Source organism: Sinocyclocheilus anshuiensis, unplaced genomic scaffold (assembly GCF_001515605.1).
Source record: "Sinocyclocheilus anshuiensis isolate Anshui unplaced genomic scaffold, SAMN03320099.WGS_v1.1 scaffold888, whole genome shotgun sequence".
Classification (NCBI taxonomy): Eukaryota; Metazoa; Chordata; class Actinopteri; order Cypriniformes; family Cyprinidae; genus Sinocyclocheilus; species Sinocyclocheilus anshuiensis.
The window spans coordinates 372,268-390,990 of record NW_015549648.1 but is presented as its reverse complement, the minus strand read 5'-3'; the positions used below and the strand labels follow the sequence as shown (position 1 = coordinate 390,990).

At 37.6% G+C, this 18,723-nt stretch overlaps 1 protein-coding gene and 1 non-coding gene across 2 annotated transcripts in view; one reads left to right on the top strand and one right to left on the bottom strand.

Moving 5' to 3' along the window:
* Positions 1-8,181: 8,181 nt before the first annotated feature.
* Positions 8,182-18,723, top strand: part of brd8b (bromodomain containing 8b) — an 18,740-nt gene continuing 8,198 nt past the window's right edge. Inside the window, 17 exon segments of the mRNA XM_016449408.1 lie at positions 8,182-8,241; positions 8,687-8,783; positions 9,851-9,920; positions 10,012-10,061; positions 10,415-10,537; positions 10,615-10,695; positions 11,365-11,429; positions 11,714-11,838; positions 11,922-12,113; positions 13,088-13,190; positions 13,488-13,613; positions 14,307-14,491; positions 14,892-15,383; positions 16,481-16,725; positions 16,800-16,892; positions 16,999-17,067; positions 18,294-18,576. Of these exon segments, the coding sequence (XP_016304894.1) occupies positions 8,223-8,241; positions 8,687-8,783; positions 9,851-9,920; positions 10,012-10,061; positions 10,415-10,537; positions 10,615-10,695; positions 11,365-11,429; positions 11,714-11,838; positions 11,922-12,113; positions 13,088-13,190; positions 13,488-13,613; positions 14,307-14,491; positions 14,892-15,383; positions 16,481-16,725; positions 16,800-16,892; positions 16,999-17,067; positions 18,294-18,576 (2,418 nt within the window). The 5' untranslated portion in view covers positions 8,182-8,222.
* Positions 9,014-9,086, bottom strand: trnaa-agc (transfer RNA alanine (anticodon AGC)). Its single transcript has one exon. It is a non-coding gene; the product is annotated as a tRNA-Ala (tRNA).

Here is an 18,723-nt window from a genome sequence, read left to right as displayed (position 1 = left end):
TTTATTAAATATTTGGGCTAATTTGATAATGCTTTCAGATGCCAATAAGAACGTAGGTCTCTCTGCTCTGTTTATTCACTGGAAATATTCACCTTCACTGGGTTATGTGATCAATGATGAAACTTATGATGTTTGGCATCATGGATACATCAAATGCACCATATTTGAATATACACAATCTTTCAAAATTAGGAGACAGAAAGATGCTTTTTTAAATTAATGCTTTTATTCAACAAGGATGTACTGAATTGATAAAAAGTGACAGCAACGACCTTTATAATGTTACAAAAGATTTCTATTTTAAATAATTGTTGTTCTTTTTTAACTTTCTAATAATCAAATAATCCCGAAAAAAAATTTCGTTTCCACAAAAACCACAAAAACTGCAGCACAACTGTTTTCAAGACTGATCATAATAAGAAATGTTTCTTGATCACCAAATGAGCATATTAGAATGATTCTAAAGGATCATGTGACACTGAAGACTGGAGTAATGATGCTGAAAATCAGCTTTGACATCACAGGAATAAATTACATTATAAACATGAAAAATTTTTCATTTTAAATGTTAATATTTTACAATACTCCTGTTTTTACTGTGTTTTTGATTAGATAAATACAACCTTGGGGATCATAAGAGAATTCCTTCAAAAACATTTTTACATTTTACAAATTCAAACTTTTGAACAGTTTATACAAATGTGAACGAACTTTGAAAGCTGTGACAGAGGAATAACAAACTTAAAAGGATAGTTCACCCAAAAATGACAGTTCTGACATCATTTACTCATTATCATGAGTTTGTTTCTTCTCTTGAAGAATCCTGGTAACCGATATTATGGAAGTCTTTTATGGCTACCAGCAAATTCATACATGTTTGGAACAACATGAGGGTGAGTATATGAAGACAAAATGTTAATTTTTGAGTGAACGCTCTCTTTAATTAATACTTTTATGGTATTTAATTTGGCTATTTTTAGAGCTTAACATCACCCAATTAGCATGAACATCCTTCTAAAAAATTGTTTTGGTCTTCAACAAAGAAATCCTTCAGGTTTGGAACGACATGTGAATGAATAAACTGGAACATAATATTAATTTACCATTAGCATATTTCAACATGTTCAAATCCATTCTGAAATTTTCCTTCCAAATCATCAAAGAAAGTTTTTTAGAAATCCACAGATTCTCAAATAAAACCCCACAGACTGAAAAGCCACCATAGTAGTTTGCTCTTGTTTTGTTGTGTTTCTTTACAATCTGTTTTCTTGAGCACTTTGCCTATCCACTTACACCGTACATAACCCTATATTTATCTTGGGGAATTTTTCAAATAATACAGCGCTCCTGCAGAGCAGTGCAACGTGGGTGTTTTCAGGAAACACTCGGCTGTAGAAAAGAATTCGATCTGGCTCAGCTTAAAGAAAAAACAGCTTTCAATTATGACATTCACAAGATTGCACACCTGTCCTTGGAAAGAGCTGATGGAACGTCTCTCTAGCGCTTTCTGTTTCCCCCCACCATCTTTCTACCTTTGGTCTCTTTCACAAAAAGGTGATGGACTGCCCAGTGACATCTCTCCTTTTTTTCTATCTCTACTCTCTCTCTCTCTTGCGTGATGGAGTGTGGAAGAGTAGTATGATTTATCGCCAGCTGAAGGCTGAGGATGGCGTCACTCTAAGAAGTGTGTGTATGTGTGTGCGCGTCACTCCGTCAGGGCCATCTGTACAGTGAGTTAGTATGGACAGTTTCTGTGAGTGTTTGTGTAGGTGCACGTGTGTAAAACCAGCCGCGCAAAACAGCTTATCATCAGAGAACAATTCTCAGATGAGAATTGCAGTCCCTGCTGACTGAGGTTAAATCTATTTTACACCCCACACACATATGTGCTAACATTAGTCAGACTCACACATACTGCTAGTGCGCCCATGTTCCATATATCAGAATTTTACACACATTCGAGCCAACACATCCAAACCCACATGACTCCCCTTCTTTGTTCGTTCACACACACACACACACACACACAAATGGCTGCGTTGGTGATTTGTAGCTGTTACGAGCACGTGCGGGCCCATTGCCTCAGTGAAGTGTCACGCTGTGGTGTCACACCACACTGATAATGGTGAGGTCAAAGGTCGAGTGTGAGCGTGAGGGTGTTGGGGGGTGGGGAGCTCAGGCACTTTGGCAAATTGGCTAATGTCCCAAGGGAGAGAGGCGGGGCAGAAGGGGGTGACACAGAGACATGACATCATAGAATCCCCCTGAGAAGAGGCGGGAGGGGAAGGTGAGGACAGAGACGTGCCACCTGGAATGCCATCCGGAATGGTTAGTGCACTGCTTACTGTGCACTATATACTACCCTAGTATTTTTGTGGTGCATGCAAAGGCAAGCATCACTATTGCACATATAGCGTTAAGGTTAAAAATCGTAAGTTCAGTCACTTAGAAAAGTAATAGAGTGCAAAAGTGAGAGTCTACTTTTTCAGCAGCCTCATTTCCTGGAATTATTTTTTTCCACAGGGATTTTAAAAAAGACTTTGTTTAAGAGTTATAAGCTGTGAACCAAACCAACCAGCTATGAGGTGAATCAAATTACAAACTTTGATTCGAAGCATTAAGGCATTTGGAAATCGGACAAAAATACAAAGGTACAAGACTGTGTCCCTGACAGATTTAATGAGGGAAAGAATCCCATGAAGCATTCTGAGTGACATTAAAATCATTGACTTCCATAGTATTTTTGTCCATATTATGGAAGTCAATGTGACCTAAAACCATTAGGTTACCAAGATTGAGCAAACTATCTTCTTTTGCTCAGTCATACAGGTTTTGGACAAACATGAGACGGAATAAATGACGTCATAATTTAAATTTTTTGGGTGGACTATCACTTTACATGTTTACAGTATATGTTATTGTTCAAATCAATTTCCATATAGAGGAAATAAATGGCATTTTTACTTCCAGAACCCAACTGTTGAACTCTGTAAAACACCTCTGCTCAACAATTTTAGATATCATTCATGTCTGTAGCACAAAGTGCAGTGTTACTAACTCTAAGTATGTGCAATAAAAGTAATAGTAATGTGTTCCTTAGTAAGTGCCACTAATGAAGATATCTTGCTTTAACTCTGTAGTTAACTCTGTTTGTGTGTGTAATTCTGGGGCTCAGGTGGGTTCTGCCCTAATGAGCCAATTGAGGCCATCATGATGCATGCCCTGATTTCAGCCAGGAATAACAACACAATTTGGCCCAGAGGACACATGAAGAACACACACACACAAACACACACACATACTTCAGTGAGGTTTCTAACCTCAGCTAACACAAAAAGGGGTCGAGTTTATGAAAGCAAAGACAGAAAATGTAGAGACAGAGAAAGAGAGAGGGGGGACAGATAAAAAGAGAAAGAGGTTGATGGAGTGGAGAGGGCCAGAGGCTGAGAGAGAAACTATCATCAGCCTGTACACCGTTTCAGCTTTCTGTGCTTAATGGACTCGGTGGGCAGAAAAGATGAACAGAGAGAGAGAGAGTTATTGAATGTATGATGCATTAATGGCTCGTATTAATAACACAGCAGGACCAGACAAAATAATTTCGGCTCATGTCTAACTAACCACTCTCTATCCACAGTGACCAAGCGTTCCAGTTTTCTGAGGGCAGTCCTCATTTTTTTGGTACCTGTCTGGAGCTCTCTTTACAGCCTGAAAAGTGAAATTATATGTAATGAGCCAGATATTGCATGCTAAATATTAGGCCTTTATCATCGCAGCATACAATGTGTAATTTCAATTTCAACTGTACACACAATTTTAGGTGAAAAAACTCATTGCAATGAAGACAATTTAAAACAGATTATTCTGTGTCCTGTAAATAAAGTAGTTTACAATACTATGACAGAGTATGATTTACCATAATTACTCACAACTACCACAGTCAAAGTACACAAAACCGGAATTGTTCCCCTCCTAATTATTTAATTCATAGTTTATATCATTGGAAATGTAAATTGATCGCTGAACTATAAATGTCCCTGGTTTTCATTTCAGAAATCTAGTCACCTTAGTGAGTGAGAGAGTTTTAAAGTCCAATTCAGTTGTATTGCTGCACTGAAAGGGGAAAATGGGTCAATATTCAACCGTAGTTTCATTAGCTACTGAAAACAGGTCTTGTGTTTACGCCTCTGAGCTGTTGGTCTCCAACATCCCATTTCTTTATCTGTCACTCCTCTCTTTTGGTCTCAATATGACCTCCCTCCCTCTCGCTAGAAACAGCTGTTGTTGTGTAGCTGCTCCTCAAACCCCCTACGGGCAAGAGAAGTGAACGCAACGAACTCAACCCACACTACAAGGCTGGGCGCCCCGGTCCGCTATGCGGTCTCGTCTGACCGACACATCACTGTGATTACAGCATATACATCAGTGAGGTTCTCCTCAACAAAACCCAGCCACTTATTATCCTCACACATTCACCTCACAGTCTTCTTTCGCCCCGGGCGTTTCTCAGCCCTTCGCTGAATAAGATGAGCCCATCAATTAAATGCAACAGAGATATTGATTCAAGTGAATGGTGTTATAACCGTGGAGACACTCGAGGACATCGTATTATGCCGATGCGTTCATTAATATTTGCTGTAGAACACAGACAGAGCAGGTTCTCTGGTGGAGTGCTCAGAAATTCAACATGGACCTGTTAGTCTGCAACTGCTGACGAATAAATTTACAGCTCAGTAGCGCAATCTGTGAAAATGCAGCAATTCAGGGATTATATTAATTAGACATAATTCGGCTAGATCTGAATATCAGTATTGTTTTGGACAGTTACTGTGTCTGATTGGCATATTTGGCAGGTGTCCTGAAAAAGAGAAGGATATTATCCACGCTCAGGCTTTAAAAAAATGCAACACTCGTGGGCAATTTACGTTTTGGAGAACTGGCGGATAATTCATGTTAAAGAAATGGTTCACCCAAAAATGAAAATTTGCAGAAAATTCACACCCTCAGGCAATCCAAGATGAGTTTGCTTCTTCACTGGCACAGAATTGGAGAAATGTAGCATTAGTTACATAACCATATATTTACAGTTATATGGATCCTCTGCAGTGAATGGGTGCTGTCAGAAATAGTGTTTAAACAGCTGATAAAAACAACACAATATACAAGTAATCCACACAACTCCAGTGCATCAATTAACATTTTGTGCAGCGAAAAGCTGCATGTTTATAAGAAACAAATCCATCATTAAGATGCTCATTTAGATTCAATTTGTTGCTTCCAACTAAAACATGAGTCCTCTATCCAAAATATTGCTTTCTCAAGTGAAAAAAGTCATCTTGTCTGAATCAGGAGAGAAATATGCACACATCAAGCACTGTTTAACTGTTTTATCAGCTGTTTGGACTCTCATTCTGATGGCACCCATTCACGGCAAATGATCCATTGGTGAGCAAGTGATGTAATGCTACATTTCTCCAAATCTGTTCCAATGAAGAAGCAAACTAATCTACATCTTGGATTGCCTGAGGGTGAGTATATTTTCAGCAAATTTTAATTTTTAGTTAAACAGTTCCTTTAACTTGTACAATCAGATCAGTACTTTTTTGTTTTATCTGCTTACAGCCCACTGACAGCTAGGTTTGTGGTGGACCTTGCTATGTTTCTTCTTAAAATCGTCAGTTAGCAAAACAATGTTGTTAATTGAAAAGATGATTCTCATTTGTTGCCAAATATAGCTAACTGTCCTTGCAACTATTGCACTGCTTGCCAGTTTAGGCCTCGTGTTAGGGCTACAGGTAATTTCTTCATGACAAAGGCACATTTACATCCCGATAAGTATATTGTGCTGACAAAATGTTCGTATTGTAATGTTAACGGTAACTCATCCTGACAAATAAGCACATTTTCTCAGACAAGTATGCCTGCTTAAATTATTGGTAGATCATGGGTGGCTTGATCATTTCAGAATGATTGCTTTTTTGATGTAGAGTTTGCTGTCAAGTCATGTTAAGAAGAGTAATAGCTCTGATGGCCACAACTTACTGCTAGTAATAATGATTTCTCTTTTGGGCTTCTAAATATACAGGAGGTCTCGTAACTAACAGGTGGGAGGTATGCAATATTTCAATAGGCATAACAACAATAGTGACTGTGAAAATCCTCATATAAGTATTATATAATTCAATAAAACACATCTTAACCATAAAATGAGTATGATTCTCTCATAAGTGGGGATTTTGAGGCAGGCATCTTCAGGGCCCTCTTAAGTGTGAATGATAGATGCGTTCAAATACTTTATATTGCAGTGTGCTGTTGTCACCTGGTGGCTGCAAAGGTAACTACACGAATAATTTGAGCTCTATACAGTGACATGAGTCATTCGTATTTTATGGTGTTTGTACGGTGGCCGAGAAGTGCTAAACAAATCAGAATTCTGAAAACAAAATAACAAATTACAAACGCAAATGCAAGTCTAAAAAACAAAATAATTCAGAAAGCACAACAACAATTCAGAAAACATTATAACAAATCAGAAAACACAGACAAATTCGAAAACAAAATAACAAGTCAGAAAACACAACGACAAATCCGAAAACAAATGAACAAGTCAGAAAACAACGACAAATCAGACAACCGGAAGAGGTAAGTATAGTTTGAGACAGCGCCATTGGTTTGGGATTACTCACCGCTGACTGGACGAGACATCTGTCAATCAACGTATACAGGAAGAACCAGCCGAAGACAGCAGAGTCGTGGTAGAAAGTTCGGAGATGGTATTAAAGTAGCTCAGTTTAAATGTATTGGTTGAATTGCCCTTACTATGGAATAAAAAATACACGGTGTCTATTTACATTTAGTTAAAAGTGGCTGTAAATAGTCAGCTCCAGTGGTGCAGATGGATAAGTGTGTGTCATTGGCTTTTTGACGCGATCGACCCGGGTTCGATCCCGCCTTTTGACAAACGTTTTTTTCCCTCCCTTTTCAAATCTCATATTAGCAATGGATTATGTGATACGAGATTTGAAAAGGGAGAAAAAAAAGTTCGGCAAAAGGCGGGATTGAACCCGGGTCGATCGCATCAAAAAGCCAATCACACACACTTATCCATCTGCACCACTGGAGCTAATGGGTTTGTTTTCAGAATTGTGATTTGCTTTGCACTTCTCGATCACCGTAGTTTGGCTCATTGCTCCCACGTCAAATAAGTAAACACAAATCTTGATCTAATGGACAGTGACGCTGTGGAAAAGCAGAGAAAGACATGTATTTAGGCTATGCTTAAAATAAAGACACTTTTTATAAAGACTCTTTACCTTTGGTCAATTTTGGCCCTGTGGTGTTTCAGAAAATAAACATTTTTGTTTTATTTCTCAAGTCATGAACATTTCCGCCACCATCTCAAATTATGCATTGTGTATACAATATATATAAACATTTGTGGAATAAAATGGCAGGCTTGATTGTCTTACTAAGACTAATAGGTAGTGTTGTACATATCCTAAATAGGCCTACGCACAAATAAATACTTTCACATGTTTTGCATAATTTGACAAAACTACAGCTTGATTGTAAATGAAACAAAAATATAGGCCTATACGATACAATATAGTGAGTTTTTACCTTGTTGTTCCTGTGTTTGCTTCCACCACGAGACCATGCATTAGGCTGCTTCATGGCTTGAAACTTGTTTTCTTTTTTCTTTTTTTCTAGTCTAAAGGTAACAAAAGTCATTTTACATTTGCAATGCGTGAATACTATTCTTACTATTTCTGCCATACAAAAGATATAGCAAAAGATATGACAATATCTATGTATTTAATGACGCACATACTTTTTTTTTTTTTTTTCAGATTCCCAGTTCTTTTATAGAGAAAATATCAAATATTTAATTGTTAAAATATCTATAAGGAACTATAAACTATAAGGGGATAGCAACTACTTGGGTTATTTAGTAATCTCTCAATAATCCTCAATTGCTTCTGTGTGTTCTCTGTGTTGTACCTAAGTGAAGTTATTAAAATTAGTGCCATCAGTGGAGGATGCGGGCATCGACCCCGCTACCTCTCGCATGCTAAGCGAGCTCTCTACCATCTGAGCTAATCCCCCTCTGCAAGTTTAACTGTCTGGAAAGATATTGAGGATGAGATATCATGAGGGTGTTACACTATAATAGTTCCGGCGGAAGTGAGTAGAACCAGCCGCGCGGTTACAGATAGGCGAAAATGTCGACCGGGGTGGGAAGTAAGTGTTATTTTATTTCCTCAACATATTCACAATACAGTCTAAAATCAAATCACTTTGTAAATTGGATTCTGAAGTATTTTATCCTGTTTAAATAGAGTAGCTAATGCTCTTAGTAGCGCTGGGGCGAGCAATTTAAGTTAGTTTCTGCGCTAGCTGGCTTCATGATAACAAAGACGATCAATGTTTACATTGTCAGCACACATTTCTCTCTGTTCTTGAACAGAATTTGATATTTTACGTTCTGTATATGTAATATAAATGATTTTGTTTAACAAATGGTCTTGTGTTAAATAATTGTTGTTTTAAAGAAGCACCTAACGTCATACTACATTATGATGATCAGCCTTTTTTTATTTTACCATAATTTCCCCCCACGATTTTGTGTAACGAATTGCATTCAATACAGCTTCAAATAAAACTCATATTTTGAACACCTAACTAGAACACAAGATGCTGTCTCTGGGTCCGACTGAACCCTGGTCAGTTCGGGAGAAACTCTGTCTCGCCTCCTCAGTGATGAGAAGCGGAGATCAGAACTGGTAAGAATAAATAATGAACGCTCATGATCATAGAACTGTATTCAGATTGAAGCATGTTAAATAATGCAGAGCTCTACACCGTAGCAGTGTCTGTATTGTAGTTTTTCTTAATGTATGAGGACGTTGTTAATCACCCTTAATCAAACGTGGACTTAAAAAGGGGCTTCTTTTACATTTAGAGGATTGTGGCAGTTACGTCAGTAGTTATGATTAGGACGTAAGATAATAATTTGAGAATGCGGGCATCGATCCCGCTACCTCTCGCATGCTAAGCGAGCGCTCTACCATCTGAGCTAATCCCCTTCTCAGCAGGAGTGAAACGAACCTTTTCGAAGCTTCGAATCAGTTGAACCAATTGCTTCGCAAAATGATTCATATGAGATATGAAGCAACAATAAGAATATTTATAATGGGAACCACTAGTAAAAATTAAGCTATTTTTGCCGTTCTTTCATTTTTTTGGTTCATTACAAATTACATTATGAGCATAATTTAAATAGAGATTGAGATTTGAAAATGTTCTAAATAGAATTCTGTGCTTAAGAATTGGTGGAAAATCACATTTATGTTTTTAAAATTGTAAAACATTGTTTTTATTTCCAAGTTTAGAGTTTGAATCTATTATCCAAAAAGTTGTAAATAAAACAAAGATTACTGGAGTACATTTTACAAGAAGACTCTATTTTAGTCTTTCTGCTTAAATTTTACATTTAATTTAGTGCTGTCAAACGATTAATCGCGATCAATTGCATCCAAAATAAAAGTTTTTTTTATTTTTCTTAAATATGTACATGCATGTGTGTGTATTTATATAGGCTATATATAATAAATATACACAGTACACACACATTTATTATGTAAACAAAAACTTTTATTTTGGATGCAATTAATCGCGATTAATCGTTTGACAGCAGTAATGTAATTCATCGTGTTTTTTGTTTCTTTGTAATTGTTTGTGAAGTTTACTAGCAATTTCTGATTGAAAATTGTGTGTGTAAAAGTGTATGTAATTATTTATAAAGAATTACTGTTAAATATGTATGATACACTGTTATATTTTTTGTCAGGGTGTCTGTAAGCAGAGCCATCAAGCCCTTCTCAGAGCCTGGACGACCCCCGGACTGGTTCTCCCAGAAGGTAATTTAAATGAGGGACTGTGAGTGATTTTATTAGTATTAGTGATTTGCTTAGTGATTCATGTTTTAACATGTCAATATGATCTCTGCAGCATTGTGCCTCCCAATATTCTGAGCTGCTGGAAACCACAGAAGCCCCAAAGTAAGTAAATCCCTCTCTCTCATTCTCAAAACATTTGTGCTGAGTGTCTTTATTAAATGTTGCCATTGTTCTCGCAAAACCCAAAAGATTTAAATTTTACGACCTAGTCTGTGTATACAATGATAACTAATAATCAGCATAGAAGTTATACTTTATATTTGTGCATGGAAAGCAGTAAATATGTGAAAAAGCATTTTATGATTTTTGCACAGACTTTGTGTAATTAGACCTCTGGCTATTATCTTAGCCAGTTAGCATGCTGCAGTAGTTTTGTTGTATAGTATGGCAACCTAAACCATCTCAGTGCATATTCACAAGTTCATTGGTAATTTTGACATGTTCATTCCCTGCAGACGTAAACGGGGTGAGAAAGGGGAGGTGGTCGAGACCATTGAGGATGTGATCGTGCGTAGATTGACAACAGAGAGGATCGAGGAGCTCAAGAGGCTGATCAAAGACACACAGGAGAAATACAGGTACATCTCAACCTGCTTCTCCCTCTCACTGTCTGTATCTTTCACACATATGTGATAAATGTGTTCTGTTCCTTCAGGAAACTGAAGAAAGAGGTGGATTTGATCCAGGCGGGCCATCTGGACCCTAAACTGGAGGAGCTGTGGGCAGATATAGAGCTGTAAGACAATTCTGTACAGGTTTTGCATTGTCTGTCATTTATGTAATTGGCCTTTCATTTCATTTTTCCCATATGATCTAGTTTCAACTAGTTGTATTGATTTCATTTTAACAAACATTTTTTGACATTAGGTTAAACACTTTGAGAAATGGCTGGAGCCCTTTTATTGTATAAAACATATTTTTATGAAATGAATGCACTCTATTTCATTACAAAAAATATATATTTTTAAATATTGTGTATTTTGAGAGGATTACATGGTATTACACACACACAATATTCATCAACAATATTAATTTGATATCCATCAAATTATGCATAATTTATATATGTTAAGTAATACCAATATTATAAAAATACATTTTATTCAATTTTTATATATGTATGTATATGATGAATGTGTGTGTGTTTTCAGACATACTTTTATTAGTTGTTGCATTTGGGTATATATTTAGATATCATTGACTACTTTCTGTCAAAGTTTTATATTTGGTTTATGTTAATTTGAAGTGTCAGTTTTCACATCATGATTATTCAAATCTAAACACAGACAAAACTTTTTGTGACTCATAATCTTCAAACATAATTCAAACTTAAAAATTCTATAAAAACCCTGCGTATGTTGTGAATGTATCATCATGAGATTGTGTGTGTTCTCGTGCTTGTCAGAAAGAGGAAGCAGGAAGAAGAGGAGGCGGAGCAGAAGAAGAGGGCGACTGAGGCAGCATATCAGGGTGAGATTTACATTCACTCAGCACTTTCAAAAGTTAATGCCTCCACAAAAGAAACAATTTTTTTAATTATATTAACTTAGCAGTGTAACATATTGCTGATGTACTTGCAAATAATATTAGTTTACCATGCATCTTATTGCAAATATTGCATTTTTAATACTAGGATATTTCAGTTTTTATTACTTTGGGCTTGTTTCTGGCAGTAAAATGTTTATTTTGCATAAATACATTAAATACATTTATTTTACATAAAAACAATAATACATTTTTCTCTTTCTTTCCAGTTCGTCAGGCAGCTAAAAATACACCAAAGAGAGTTCCCAGCGTGACAGTACGTTCTCCCAGCATGGATGTCTCGCAACCAGAAACACTGCAGCCAGTGACGGATGAATCCTGTGCCAGTCCCATGGTGAATTCCTACCTCTTATTTATTAACATTTAAACTTAAAGCTGATTCTGATAAGAGATCATACTCATGATTTCTCCGTCTAGGCTCAAGGATTGACCGTCTTCATGCCTATATCAGAGGTCACGGGTCCAGGGCCTAAAGAGTCAGGTCTGGCCTCTATGGTAGATGACTCCCCGCAGAAGAAGCACCTTGCCCCAAAAGCCACACCACCTCCCTCCCCGCTGCTGTCTGAACTGCTGAAGAAAGGCAGTCTCATCGCTGCCAGCTCTAGACTTGTGAGTGTGGGATACTGTGAAGCAACGTTTAAGCCTTTGGATTTAAGGGGCATGTCACAAAAAACAGGATTTTGCCTGTCCCAGACCCATTTTCCATTTCTCAACTTTACATTCATGTCTACTTTATATTGTCCTATAAATAAAGTCACCAGAACCGTAGTCAACATACTCTAACATTCGCAATGTAAAGCTCCCTCTTCAGGCCAGCCCATTTCTACTAACTAAACTGCAAATATGGACAATCAGAAATTCTGATATTTACATCACAAAGATTAGCACATTAACATTTAACAAGTTTACATGAGTATTCTGAATTTTGACAAGGGCCAAGTTTTTAGTACTCATTTCACATGCAACAATGTTAGCCAGTCATAACAGAGTAAATTTATTTGTGAAAGTTTTAGTGGCCTTTACACCAAACACTTTTTTAGATTTAGGGTTAGCTTTGCTGCTTTTAGGTTGTTTTAAAATATCCACTAGACAGCATTATTTGCAATTCCTTTGCCCTGCGTTTATGTGAACAGCATTTTTAGAGGTGCTGTGACAAAACCGCATGTTTACTAATATCTTAGTAAAGCTTAGTTTACTTAGCTTAGTCATTAAGCAGGTTGTATATCTAGGTTGTTTTAGTATTATGTACTGTTATAGTTTTTATTAATATTTTTGTTTTATATATATTAATTTCTCATATTTATTAGTAGTTTTCTCATATTAATTAGGCAAGATTTTGACATTGTTGTGCAAGGTTTTTCTTCAAATATTTAGGCTATTTTTATTTTATTTCAGCCTAATTTAAATTAACAAAAAATTTTCATAAATGGTGTTCTTTTTAGTTAACGATAATAACCCAGTGTAGAAACTAAACTATGAATGTTTTTGGTGCAAGAAACCTTGACTAACATTAAAAGTGGAGATTGTGTTTGTAGATTTTGCGAATGGTTTCTCATATTGTTCTGTGCGTGTCTGTTGGGCAGGTGGTTGAAGGTGACGTGGCCACAGGTTTGAGTAATGGATCTCATGGAGTTGAGCTTCACACTGTTGCAACCGCTCTGCCTGCTAATCAAGACATTACAGCTGGTAAACAAAGACACTCCTTTTCTTTCTGTATGTTTAAAATTGTGCGTTTTAAATGTCTCTCTTCAACATTAAACATTTTCTATGTCATTATACAAACTGAATTTTGAGTTATGCTGTTTGTTTTGGTTTGATTTTCTTTAGCACAATTCTTTTGCATTTTTACCATGCGTCCTGCGTGCAAGTTTTAGATTTCATGCTCTCTGTAGTACATTATTACCGTGTAGTTTGATTATTGTGAGAGTAGCTGTGTGCTTTAGTGTGTGTGTTTGTAGCGCTATGTGTGTATCTCTGTGTCAGATGCTCCTACGTTATCTCGTCTGTTGGAGAGTGCCACCCCAGCGCAGCCACCTGTCAGTGCTGATCCCCCTAAGCCCCCCACAGTGGTCCCCCCAGCCCCAGACAACCTCTCTGTGCCCAAAACAGGTCTCTGATCTCTCTGATTTCCTCTCTTCAGCACTCTCTCTGTAGAACGGTCAGTCTGTTTTTGCTCAGGCAGTCTGTTTCCTGTTTGTGTCATGTGATTTGTAGTTCATTTTCATCCAATCACAAAGCACTCAGACTGCACTGATAGTGCTACAGTTCTTGGATTATATTCTAGAATAATGGTTAATACAAACAAATTTGTGGTCGACAAGATTTTTTTTTTATGTTCTTGAAGGAAATCTTTTATGCTTACCAAGGCTGCATTTATTTAATCAAAAATACAGTAATACTGTGAAACTTTAATACAGTTTAAAATAATTGTTTTCCATGTTATTATATTTCAAAATGTAATCTATTCCTGTGATGCAAAGCTGAATTTTCAGCCTCATTACTCCAGTCTTCAGTGTCACATGATCCTTCAGAAATCATTCTAATATGCTGATTTGCTGCTCAAGATGCTGATTTGCTGCTCATTTACTCACCCTAATCCTTCTTCCAAACCCATATGGGGTTTGGAAGAAGGATAAGGGTGAGTAATTGATGACAGAATTTCCATTTTTGGGTAACCTACCCCTTTAAAAACGTTGTGGTTTTTCCTCTTAAAAAGAGTCATTACTTCCTCTTCAGAGCACTCATAAAAGAAATGAACCATAGTAAGAGTACTCTAAGCGATGTGTTTCCTGTTGTGTGTAGGAGCTGCAGCAGTTTCTGAAGGTTCTGGAGCAGAAGCGGTAATGGCAGGGTCATCCACGCTGGCTGAGGTGGAGGGGAAGGAGGCAGAGCTGGTGGAGGAGGACACAGTGGTGTCAGTGTCATACATGGCCCACGAACTGGACCTGGAGACAGTGGGAGACATCATTGCAATCATAGAGGAGAAGGTATATGCACACAAACACATGTGTATGGTTGTGATGGTGCAATTGGTTGCTACTTCATGTAGTGTCAAAGGGATAGTTCATTCAAAAATTAAAGTTCTGTCATCATTTACTTGCCCTCAAGTTGTTCCAAACCTGTACAAGTTTCTATCTTCTGTTGAGCACAAAAAAGATATTCTGAAGAATTTTGCTAACAAACCAGCTGACAGTAGCCATTGACTTCCATAGTATGGGGAAAAAAAATACCATGGATGTTCGTGGGTACCATTCATCTCTCTGACCCATCAAGTGCTTTCACAGTTCCCTCCATTTTTTTATAGACTCATAAAACAGAAAATAGTTCAAAAGCTTTTCCTTTCTGTTGCCAAATCTGAAATGAAGTAAACGAATATATCTGTCTTAGGTGGACGATCCTGTGGAGGCTTTGGACGCAGCCGCAGTGGAGGCGGCTCTCTCTCTCTGTGAGGACCCAGCGGTCAGTGGCCACCCCCTCACCAGCCCTTGGGAGTCACAGACCTTTAAGGCAGCCGAACCAGAGCCCATTGTCCAGCAGAGTCCTGCCCCAACGGGCACACAGAGCAGCCCTGACCCTGTGGGTGTGCAAGGAGAAATGGAGGTTCTGGTAGAGGAGACTACAGAAACCGAAGCAGTTGACGAAGTGACAGGGGACACTGTGGCATCTGCCGCCCCTGTCACAGAGCAGAGCCAGGACTCTGAGGTTAAGACTGAGGGCAAGAGGGAAGGAGAGGGAGAAGGAGGGATGGAGGAAGCGCAGCAGGAGAACAGAACACTGAGTCCAGCCGTGAAGTGTGAGGGGGAGGACTGGGTTCAGCCAGAGACCGTGATGCCCTGTCTGGACTCGGAAGATAGCTCAGCCTCGGCGAAAGACACAAAGGTATCAAGCAAAGCAGCAGAAAAATGAAACCTGTCTTCATATACATATGTTGTTCTTTTGAACTTTCTATTCATCTTAGAATCCTGAACAAAATGTATCACGTTTTCCACAAAAATATGAAGCAGCACAACTGTTTTCAACATTGATAATAATAAGAAATAATTTTACTTGAGCAGCAAATCAGCATATTAGAATGATTTCTGAAGGATCATGTGACACTGAAGACTGGAATAATGATGCGGAAAATTCAGCTTCGCCATCACTGGATTAAAATACATTTTAAAATATAAAAGTTATTTTAAATTTTAACAATAGTTCCCAATATTAACATGTTTTCATAACATATGTTTAGGAAAACACTATAAAACATGATTATAGTGTCAGATGAAAGCATAAAATGTTACAAACAAATGCCTTTTTCTAGAAAGTGAATGAATAAAGACACGGATGTCCTCCAAAAATGACAAAAAAAAGCACCATAAATGTGGTCTATAATACACATGCACAAGTCTTATGAAGTCATATGATTGCTTTATGTGAGTAAATGATAAAAATGTAAGTTATTAATCACTAAATATTATACCTTTTGAAACTCTCAATCTTATTTGCATTCAAATATGTATCAAAGACACATTGGGCATCAAATCTGGTCTGAAGCATGTTGACATGCTATATTTAAATGACTGTGAATGCAAATGAGATCTGAGCTGTAGTGAATTGGAAGAAAACGATTCAGTAACAACATAATTGGGACATTCTGAAAAAAAAGCTCTTTTTTTTCTGTAGAAAAGAAATTCAGAAGAATTAGGATGAGGTAATTATAACCGAAACGGCACTTTGAACCCTTTTGACCTAAAATAGGTACCTCTGAGATTTTAATGTTAGTATTTTAATAATTTAACAATAAATTCAAATGTTCTTGGTTCTCTGATGTTGGTTAATGGTCACATGACATACAGGAATTCAAGTAGTGTTTTTTATTTTTAATTTTCAATTTTACACTTCGTCAACTCACAAACCCCCTGCATTTCCCTCACAGATTGACTTGAAGGATGAATACGTAACTCTGTTTATTATTCCTTCTTCAAATGCTGTAGGAGGTGAAAGAAGAAGATGGAGGCAGTGAGGTGGATGTGGATGAAGGGATGGAGATGAAAGAGTGAGTGAGTGAGTGAGTGTGTGTGTGTGTGTGTGTGTGTGTGTGTGGCGATGGGGACGGAGAGGGGCCTTATCTCTCAGAGGTTGATCCTCCTGCCAGTGAGAGTGAGGATGGATACGGCAGTCACTCTCAGCGCTACACTACAGCGGACTCCACCGCCAGCAGCCCTGCCTCATCTCAGTTGTGAGTGTTTGTGTGGGAGCTTGTATTCTGTGTGTTTCAATCTTTCATTTGCCTTTAACAACACTCTCTCTCAGCTCAATGTGCAGTGAAGATCAAGAGGCCTTGCAGGCTCAGAAGATCTGGAAGAAAGCCATCATGCTGGTGTGGCGGGCAGCAGCCAATCACAGGTGAGCTTCTCATTCATACTTACCTCAGCTGCTGTTTTATGATGAGCTCTTACCTGTAGACAGAAATGTGTTGTATGCATTTGTCATTTATTGTTTTGTGTTTCAGGTATGCAAGTGTGTTTCTGCAGCCTGTGTCTGATGACATTGCCCCTGGTTATCACAGCATTGTACACAGGTATCAAGATGAGACTCTCTTACTTTTTTGAGTGTGTAGGGCTCTGTAATTTTTGTGACACAGAAAATGTGAACATAATCTTGGAATCCAGTCATAAAAATTGAATTTACTGTATAACACCAAATGGCAAATTTTGGGTGAATAAATCTGTGAATAATTAGCCAAATCAAGATATGGATGAATATCTGTGAATAATAATAATAAAGCTGTATTAAATCATAAATCCAATAAAATTAAAACAGATAACACAGAATTTCCTGAATGAAACAGTTCATAGGGCCCTATTATTGTAAAAATTGTAATAGATTATTAAATTGTTACAGTGTCATGTATTAATTTGATATGATTTTTTATTAAAATATATTCAAAATAATTCATTAAAATTAAGTCTAGAAAAATTAAAACAGCAAACATGGAATGTGGGAAGAATAAAACACAGTTTGGGAAAAAATAAAAGAGATTTCATGGGACTGTAAAAATGTAATTTTGGTTAAACTTTTAATAAATTGTTAAATGGTATACATTTTGTGACTTCAAGGGAATAGACATGCTTTTTAATCATTAAAATTGCTCATATTTAATTTAACCATGAAAACATAATCCAGACAAATTAAAACCAAAAACAACATTATCCAGAAAGGTTTAAAATAAAAATTTGAGAACTAAAAATGAAAAATACTTCTAAAGGATTTATTGATCATAGTTAATGTTAATTTCAACATTTACTAGTATTGTGGGAATAGTTCACTGAAAAATGAAAATTTGCAGAAAATGTACTCAGACCATCCAAGATGTAGATGAATATGTTTCTTCATCAGAACAGATTTGGAGAAATTTACATTACATCACTTGCTCACCAGTAGATCCTCAGCAGTGAATGGGTGCCATTTGGTTGGTTTGGGTGCTGTTAGTTTATGTTAATGCACTGGTCTCAAACTCAATTCCTGGAGGGCCACAGCTCTGCACAGTTTAGCTCCAACCCTAATCAAACACACCTGATCCAGCTAATCAAGGTCTTCAGGATTACTAGAAACTTCCAAGCAGGTGTGATTTGGAGCTGGTTGGAGCTAAACTCTGCAGAGCTGTGGCCCTCCAGGAATTGAGTTTGAGACCACTGTGTTAATGTATTAACTAATGTCAACTAAACAAACCTTATAGTAAAGTGTTACCAGTTTTTCTGTTGGCTAATTATGTTTTTGTCCTTCCTGAAATCTTCACCTCCTCAGACCGATGGACCTATCAGCCATCAAGAAGAACATCGAGTCTGGGCAGATCCGCACAACGGCGGAGTTCCAGCGTGACATCATGCTGATGTTCCAGAATGCGGTGATGTACAACAGCTCGGATCATGACGTCTACCACATGGCCCTAGAGATGCAGAGGGATGTTCTGGAACAGATCCAGCAGTTCTTGGCCACTCAGCTGATCATGCAAACATCAGAATCAGGCATCGGCACCAAGAGCCTGCGCGGAAGGGAGGCCAACCGCAAACAAGACCCCAATGAGAAGGTAAGAGACACACATGCATAGTCACACACACCGAAACCACAAGTGGAAAGAAAACGCTGTGGAGAAGGTTTGTGGAATATCATCATCATCTCACACACACACACACACACACACACACACACACACACACAGTGAGCACTATACAGA